General features: G+C 45.1%; 1 protein-coding gene across 1 annotated transcript; it reads right to left on the bottom strand.

Moving 5' to 3' along the window:
- Positions 1 to 257: 257 nt before the first annotated feature.
- On the bottom strand, positions 258 to 7,349 carry Rfk (riboflavin kinase). The gene is given in 5 exon segments (XM_021215024.2): positions 258 to 2,052; positions 2,853 to 2,955; positions 6,086 to 6,237; positions 7,011 to 7,061; positions 7,064 to 7,349. Coding segments are annotated over 5 exon segments (465 nt in total). The 5' UTR covers positions 7,092 to 7,349; the 3' UTR covers positions 258 to 1,921.
- Between the last annotated feature and the right edge of the window lie 1,861 nt (positions 7,350 to 9,210).

Below are 9,210 nucleotides of genomic sequence, written 5' to 3'. Positions count from 1 at the left end.
AATACCAGCATTCGGAAGAAGCAGCAGGTGGATCTCTGTACTTTCAAGGATAGCCAAGGTATATAGAGAGACCTTGTAAGGTCTCTTAAAAGGAGGAAAGATCCCTGGGATGGAGGAACTGGAAGGGGGAGGGAGATTCTTGAAAATAAAGTTCTTAGTCACATGAGCACCATTACTTGATAGGTCTATTCAGGATTGTAAATACACCTCACAGTAACAATCAGTCACTAAATCCCCAACAGATACAGGATTCAGGCTGATGGGGAAGAGGGAAAAAAAAAACAGTCAGATTTTATTCCAATGCCTGCAAACATTCAGACTAATCAACGTGGTACTGTAATTTCTTACAATACATCAATAAGTTTTTGAATTCTTGAGAATTAACTAAGCCCTAAACCACAATCATATAATTCCAAATAACAACTGTTTAACAAAATATGAGATAACATTAGCCATGAACATTGATATACTTAATGACATAACAAGCTATTCTTACTAAAAAAAAAAAAAAGCCACAGATTTTGTACTGTGCATGTTTGTTTTTTAACTTTCCTTCATAAATCCATTGATAAGGTTTCCTTTAAATATGGGATTTCCAACATCAAAAATTCTATTTTGAAGGCTAGGGATGTTGCTCACCCATAGAACACATCCACAGGGCTGAGTGAGTCCCATCCCTCCCCACACCGCTCCTTGCACACACATGTAGAGGCCAAGCCCCTGGGTCTGTGTGTTGTTAAATGACCTTTCTATTTTCATGTGCACGCTCCCTCTAGGCAGTGCCTCTGCCCCAGCAAACCTGTTGCCATTCAACAAATGATGATTCAATGCCCCGGTGAGCTGGAAGCAATCGATCATCGAATGTCAACCTTCTGCCAACATAAACAACTCAAGCCACCAAGAGGGAAAGGGGAGGGACCAGAGGGAAACCAGGAGATATAAAGGATGAACTGAAACTTCTCCTGGTTCTGAAGCTGCAAGGACTTGTAAATTATATTTAAGTGCCTGGTCATAGAGAACTATATTTACTTTGAAAGCACAGGACCACACTTCAAAAAAAAAAAAAAAAAAAAAAAAGCACAGGGCAGGGGCAGGGTTGGGTAGGAACTGGCTGTGTTCATTTCAATTCCACGTAAATCTATAAATACAGCTTATTTTATTTTTCTTAAAAACAAAATGCACACTTGAACCTGACCACCANTNAGTTCTGAGNAGAATGGCANGNACACAAGTAATCTCTGGGCAACATGGGAAGAAAATAAACNNAAGTCACAAAAATGTTAAAGAGCAAAACCATCTACTCTTCAAAAAGGGCAACACACAGACATTGTAGCCATCCATCACATGGCTTCAAAAGTAAAGGGGCAGAGCCTAGCTCAGTGGTCATACTTGCCTGGCGTGTAAGGCACTGGGTTGGAGCCTCAGTACTGTGCAGAAAAGCAAAAGCCCTGATTCGGGGCGATCGAGGCCACCTCAACCTGAAGTAACTCCACACAGAGCATTGAGACACTACCAGGAAGTGACCTCAGGGGGAGCGTGTGTGTGTGTGTGTGTGTGTGTGTGTGTTGCACTTCCTGGAAAGCTTCTGTTCAGCAGTATGTGTTGGCTGGGGCTTGCCAGTGACACTGCCAGCACGCACAGTCACAAGAACTATGGTCAGTCCTCATTTTCCTCAGGAACTTNCTTTTCCACCCACACTCACAGACTTTATTTTCAGTACAAGCTTTCTCATGCTACATTTGAATCAACATATTACATTTAAAGTCTTGATTTCTGAATGAATCAGTACTGTGCAACATGATGGAGTGAACTGCTGGAGACCTTGACAGCTACAGGGAAACACTTGATTTAAATTATGAACAATATGAGACTGTATCAGAAGCACTGCGACACTANTGGTAGGCAGGTAAGGGACTTTTCATTAGTGGCCATTCATAATTTTGCCTTTAGAAACTTGGAAGAAATTGTCATCTTTGAGTTCCAAATGTTCGGGTAAATCCAGTTGTTTTTTAACTTCTTCAATATCACCTTGAATTGCAGAAATAAGTGACTCTGGAAAAAAAAAAAAGATAAACTTCTAATAATCCATGTTACTTTTCCTTTGCTCAGCCCCTCCTAAAAACACAGACTAAGCACCCTCACCACAGCCCTGGGAAGGGACAGATTCAGTCAATGTTAGGACCTCCTTTTTCTCCAGGGAAAGCCAGTGTTATATAACATAAAGTGTTCTCTTGTAAAGAGACCCTTCGCCTCCCAGGGTTTAATGTCGCACTACACCAAAAGAAGACACCAGAAGCAATCTCTAATTACTGCTTCTTGCACTTGAGGCACATACTGCCCTGCCAGCCTTGCAGGGTCAGATGCCAGGTGCCACCATTCATCACCTAAGTGCTAGGACTTGGGTGTCCCCTGGAACACAGGTACTAGAAACTAAGTCCTCAAGGTTAAAGTTATTTGGGAATAGGAACTTTGGGAAGTGGGCCAGGAGGACAGAATGGATTCCCGAGTACAGAAAATGGCTGGGATACAAGAGTGAGCTCTCTTGGCCTCACCCTGTGGTGCCCACCCACCAAGGCAGCAAGAAGGCATCACCAAGTACTGAACACATGCTCCTATCATGCTCTCGACTCCAGAACCAGAACCACAGGAACACCTGGTACTAGGTCAGAGCATCAGAAAACAGACCAAGGCACTAACTTAGTCTCCGCCTTACATGGCTACTGAGGGTGAGAGGGATTAACTTGTACAATACTTAAAACAGTGCCTAACATGAATTAAAAGTGCTCAATTATATTCCTGTCACCTTCGGAGAAGTAGCTGTAATACTATCAAAGATTAATGAAAACTCTTACCTAAAGAATCAAAGTTCTTCTCAGGTCTGAGATAGCCAACAATGGCCACATTGAGAGTTTCCCCATAGAAGTCCTCTTTGAAGGTATGGATGATGTGGGTTTCCTATAAACAAAAATGTTGAAAAAGATGAAAACAGTTGGGGTGGGTGGGATGGGGTGGGGCTGTAGAGAAGATTTAATGACCAGTTAAAAGGGTCCTCTTCCAGAAGACCCAGGTTTGATTTCCAAGATCTAGAGGTCTACAGAGTGAGTTCCAGGACGTGACGGCTACACCACAGAGAAACCCTATGGAAAAAAATACCAAAAAACAAAAAAACAAAACCATGAAATTCATCCAGTTGGTGGCGATTCTTTCCTCCATCCCTGCTGGGGATCAAACTCAGTCTTTCTTTCACTGGGTAAGCACCCCAAAGACCTATACACTACACCCCAAGTCTTTGGAGGTAGTCTTGAGTGCGACCCAGGGTAGCTGGGCTCCTGCCTCCTGGGGGCGGAGGCTGAAGGCATGCGCATGCACCTCCAGGCTTCTCAGAGTCTTCAGCAATGGTTACCAGCTGCACACTTCTCCTCCATCTTCTCAATTTAGAGGGAAGTACTTGGCACACATTCTCTTTTATATCCACATTTCAAAAAGACTCTTGAAAATAAAAACAGAAAAAAAAAAGAAAACAAGCTTCTCTTAATACTTATATGGTAAAACCAAAAGTATCCAAAGTATCCATGGAAACTTGAAAAGAAGACTGGGGGATTCACACCAACAAGAATCAGGCCTGCTGAAAAGAGGACTGGGGGATTTACACCAACAAGAATCAGGCCTGCTGGTGCCGACCTGTGATTCCAACTACTTGAGAGGTTATGGCAAGAGGATCCTCCCTGTTTGGGCTCCAGAGAAAATTCACAGCCAGCCTTGCAACTTACTTAAGTCATCTCAAATAAAAAACAAAGGAAGGTGGGGCACTTGAATACAGTGTTAGACTGGTAAGGTATGGGCAACATCACAGGCTCACTCTCATAGAGGTTCTAATCCTATGGACAGTCAAGACAGTGTGCTCAAAGACCCAAGGATAGACAATAGCTCCTGCAATCCCAGCACTCAGGAGCGAGGCAAGATTAAGCTATAGAAAGCCTTTCTCAAAAACAGGTGAGATGGCTTAGTGGTAAAGGTGGTTGGCACCAATCTAGAAGACCTGAGTTTGATCACCAATTAGATTATTAAAAACACTAGCTATAAAGGAAAATTACCTGGGCTACATTAAAATTAACAGGACAACACTATTTTGTTAAGACAAAATATTCTTCATAGATCGCTAATATTGACAAATAACAATATTAAAAATTAACAGTCTGCCCTGAACTGCATGAGCACCCTGATCATGGGTAACTGTGTTTATCCTCTCAGAAGAATTCAAGGGGGCCCAGAAATGGGCTTGATAATAGTATTTCTGTTATCTGAGTAGCTTACAGAGGAAATGAAACAACCTCTCCTCCCTTTTCCTTCCTCTCCCCACAGAAAAACAGATGAATGTTCTCATATCAACTTTTTCTTATCTCTCCAACAACTTTCAGCCCACTAAACAATCAACACAACATTAGGGACTTGAACTCCCTAGGAGTTCATGGTCATTACTATTACAGCAGTTTACTAGTGGGTCTTGAGCCTGTTGGCAAACCTCTACCTCCAAAAATATTTACATTATGATTCATAGCCATAGCAAAATTACAGTTATGAAGTAGCAATGAAAATACCTTCATGGTTGGGTGTCACCACAACATGAGGAACTGTATTAAAGGGCCACAGCATTAAAAAGGTTGAGAACCACTGATCTCTTACATCAGCATTTTAACTCTGCAGTTTTCTGTGACACACTTCTCTTATTAACTCCTCAAAGTTAAAAGTTTAGCACAGGCCTGGCACTCCGGAGGCAGAGGTTGGCTCATGAGTTCAAGGTCAGCCAAGTATGCAAGCTGTGGGGAAAGTAGGGCAGAAAAAAGAAAAAGACTACACCCTCAAGGTGATTTTAGAGAGGGGTAGGAGGCTAAGCAGAATGCTGGCCTAGTATGCTGTGGCCCGGATATGAGGCCTTGTTCGATTCCCAGCAACGTGCGCGAGTGTGTGTGTGTGTGTGTGTGTGTGTGTTTACAAAGGGCCTCACTTTTGAGTCTGTTAGGTGGTCCATGCTTATAATCCTCGTTGGTACTCAGACCCTTAAACAGACAAGCCAACAGGGTGTGATGGCACATTTAATCCCAGCACTGGAGAGGTAGAGGCAGAGGCAAAGGCATGTGGATAGATCTCTAGGAGTTCCAAGCCAGGTGAGATTACACAGTGAGACCAATAAAAATGACCGAATAAATGAGGTAATTTTGAGAGATGAGGAAAGGCTCACTTATAGGACACACTGAAAACAAAGAGCCACGCGATGGCAATCCTTCCTTCTAGCAACTACTCTGTTGTGAGATAGGATCTCACAGCACAACCCAGGCTCTACTCCTCACCCTCCTACACTGGATGACAGGTATGGCCAACAGGGTGGCTTTAAGCCGAAATGGAGGGCTGACGTGATAGCTCAGCAGCAAAGAGCACACGAGGACCCGAGCCTGGTTCCCAGCACTGAAGCTGGACAGCCTGGGCTAACGCCAGCTCCAGCGGATCCAACCTTCCTGGCCACCATGGGCACCTGAGCTTATGTGCACACCCACAATTAAAAATTAAATAATTTAAATGGCTCACAGCTGTCAATCAAAACACAGAGAGGTTAGCAGGAAAAATTATTACAAAACCTAATCCAACTAGATACTCCTTATGAGGAGACTCTTTATTCACAGAAACACAATAAAAACATGGAGAAAAAATATTCCATTGAAATAAAAGTAAGTAAGTGCTTGAGGGCGTGGCAGGGATGAAGTGGAATGAAGGAATGTCGGTTAGCGTGCAGCCCAGGCTACTTTTCTTCCTGTTATTTGTTTGTCTGTTTGAATTAGGATCTCTAGTGGTCCTGACGGTCCTGGAACTATATAGACCAGTCTGGCCTTGAACTCAGATCCACATACCTCTATAACCCAAGTGCTGGGATTAAAGGTGTGTGACACCACACCCCGTCTATTCCTGAACTCAGAGAGTCTCAGCCTAAGAAGTTTGCCACCTCGTCTGGCAATACTTTACCGTGAAACCCTTCAAGTAAGCTGAGGGAGGGGTTCTGGGTGCGTTTAAGAGAGCAAGATGTGACTCTTACCATGGACTTTTTCACGTTCTTGTAGTATGGATTCCACCCGATGCTCACCACCATTTTATGGACATCTCCGCTCCCAACGCTGGCCCAACCATAATAAATACCAGTGGCCACATCAGCTGGAAGATTGTCTACTACTTGTTCAGGAAAATTGGCTAAATAAAAGTAAACAGATATTCATTGCTACGAGTTTCACATTAAATATTGATCAAAAACACATTAAAAAGTTAACTTGAATCATTACACTCCCACGATCTTTTTTTTTTTTCTAAGACTACCAATCCAACCCTCCGACTTGAATTTCTTCTCTTCAGACAGCACAGGTTAGAAATGAGCCACAAGGCAAGTGTATGAATCTCTCCCCCCCCCCGCCCCCAAAGAAAAAGCCACACGAAAATGCCCAAGTGGAAACAAAGACACTAAATAAACGCACAGGTTTATCGTAAATTACCCATGTAGTTCTACTTGGGAGGCTATGAGAGATCCCCAGAGCTCAGGGAGTAGGAGGAAGTGAGACCCTATCTGTTTGAATTAAAACAAGCAAAAAGTCCCTGCTTTTCCCTAGTAACGCCCCTAAGTAGGCTGCGTCACTTTAAAGGATTCTTATTTTCAAAAACCACAGCCCCAAATCCCAAATACAAAGGTTGATTTACTAGGTCAAGGAACAGCCCAAGGCATCATTTTTAAGAACGGGCAATCAAGTCTCGATTACTCAAACGTATGTAGTCAGACCAAATAAACGTCGGCTCTCATAGAACTACCGGTGTTGTCACTGATCACTGCACAGTAACATCAGAAGAATGGAACTTTCAACAGCTTGAGAGTTCGGCCAATCCAACCTGCAGTGCCTTCCCGGACGGGGCTCTGCAGCTCGTCGCTAGCGTCAGGAGCGCGGCCGCCGGGTCCCACGGCCCCGCGACGCGCTCACCTGTGGGGATGCCCAGTTGCTTGGAGCCGCGGCCGAAGCCACGCACCACCGGCTGCGACAGAAGAATGGCAGGCTCCTCATGACGCTGACCTCGGAGGACGCGGGCTGCTCCTCGCTCCGTGCCTGCGACGGAGCCGCCGTGAGTGTGGTGCCCGGGCCCGGACCAGCCGGGGATTCCCGCGGGAGCTGGGCCGGCGGAGCGAGACACCCGCCGCTACCGGTGCCTGCCCGCAGGACGGCGGCCAGCCGTCAGAACCCAGCGGCCGCTCGGCCGGAACTGCGACAACCGCGGCGAACGCACAGGTCTGCGGCCCAGGCGACCGGCCTGCTCGGCTTCCGTTGCTCCCGCGTCGTAGCCCCGCCCCCGCCGTTGCGGCCCCGCCCAGAGGCCGCGCCCGGCTCCCGGTCGTTGTGGTGCGGACGGTCCTCGTCCTGGGTTCAACCCCGGCATCTGAGGCCCCGCCCTCGCCGCTGTGGCCCCGCCCTCACCCATAGCCCAGCCTCTAATTGCCGCCTTTTCAGCTTCTTAGTTTGGGCTTTGCTGAAATAAGCGTTGCTCACAAAATAACTTAAGTTGTTCTCTTTTCCTCCACAATTTTGAATAAAATTCTGCCCAATCTTTGCAGCCACTTTCTTTTCCCTTACTTGTATGTAACTCTGAGAATGTTCAGCTGATCTTAAAAATGTTTTCTCTGTGTTGGGAACATTCTTGGTAACGTTTCATTTCCTAGACTTTCTAGTACACTAACACAAAACAGGTAACTGACTGTGAACAATCAGTTGAGAGAACTCACTGCCTTCAGACCAGTATAAAACAAATATTTGTTGAAAGAACAAAGCACACTACCAAGGTGCTAGGGCATTAAGGCCAAGGGGACTGTAACCCCGGGGCCCCATAGGACACTGGCAGAGTAAACACTAACAGAAGTCTTTAGAAAAGTTTAAACGACTGTCGCTGCAAGCTCACACTAGCCCTAGATAAACCGGAATTTGAATGCAGACCCTACTTCCTTGAACAGCTGATATATGAAAACTACTTAATGGGAAGATCTGTGTGAGGGGATACTGGGAGGAGGGGGCGCTGATGTTGGGGTGTAAGGTGAATAAATAAATAAATTTTTTAAAACAGAAAAAGAAAACTACTTAACAGATTGCCTGGCAATATTAAAAGAGTGAGCCAGGCATGGTGGTGCATACCTATAATGCCAGAAGCCAGATGCAGAGGCCAGCATGGGCTACAGAGACCTAAGAAACTAAGAATGTAGTGACTTACCATAGTTGTTATCGTGCTCTTGTGTGGAGGGATGAGGCGTAAACCTCTGGCTTAGGGTAGGCTGTTTCCTTTTTCTTTCTTTGTGGAAGGTGGTGGTAATGGGATAGCGTCTCTATTCCGGTTTGTCCTGGAGCTCACAACTCTGCCTCCGCCCTTCTGTGTCCTCAGACTATAGGATGCACTAACACAACCGGGTAAGAACGTTCTCACTGCTGTCTTCCAGGTGTCTTTCATTCCGAACAGTTGATATGTTAGAATGGTAGCTTTCAGTTTCTTTGTCTCGAGTGATAAAGCACACATGGAGGTGAGAACCAGATACATCATGCCGAGTTTTATACCATCAAGTCCACGCTCTAAGGAAGTGAGAGAACTGAGATAAAATGAGGAGTAAAGATAGATGGTTTTGTATTCCATTTGGTGTGGTTTGTTTTTTCCAAGACAGAGTTTCCCTGTATAGCCCTGGCTGTCCTGGAACTTGCCCTATTGACCAGACAAGTCTTGAACTCAGAGATCTGCTTGCTTCTGCCTCCTAAATTAAATCTGGGATTAGAGATGAAGGTGTGTCCCCACACCTGACCTAAAATAGATGGTTTTTGAGAAATAAAATAGGAAGGTGTGGATTCAAGGCTAGCATGGTCTACAAAGTGAGTTCCGGATCAGCCAAGACTACACAGAGAAACCCTGTCTCAAAACACCAAAAAGAAAAAAGAAAAAGAAAAAGAAGGAAGAAAAATAGATGCTAAGTACATGTCATACTCTCTCATCTAACTTTGAGGCTTGGTTTTAGCTGTGTAGTCCTGGCTGACCTGAACTTGCTGTTTAGACCAAAATGGCTTTGAACTCACAGAGGTTCACCTGCCTCAGTGTCCCAAGTGCTAAGATTAATGGCAGGCCCCACCATGCCCAGCAAGTTCCTTTTTCATGCAG

The sequence above is a fragment of the Mus pahari genome, chromosome 1, assembly GCF_900095145.1.
Source record: "Mus pahari chromosome 1, PAHARI_EIJ_v1.1, whole genome shotgun sequence".
Lineage (NCBI taxonomy): Eukaryota > Metazoa > Chordata > Mammalia > Rodentia > Muridae > Mus > Mus pahari.
This window is presented reverse-complemented; position numbering and strand designations above follow the sequence as displayed.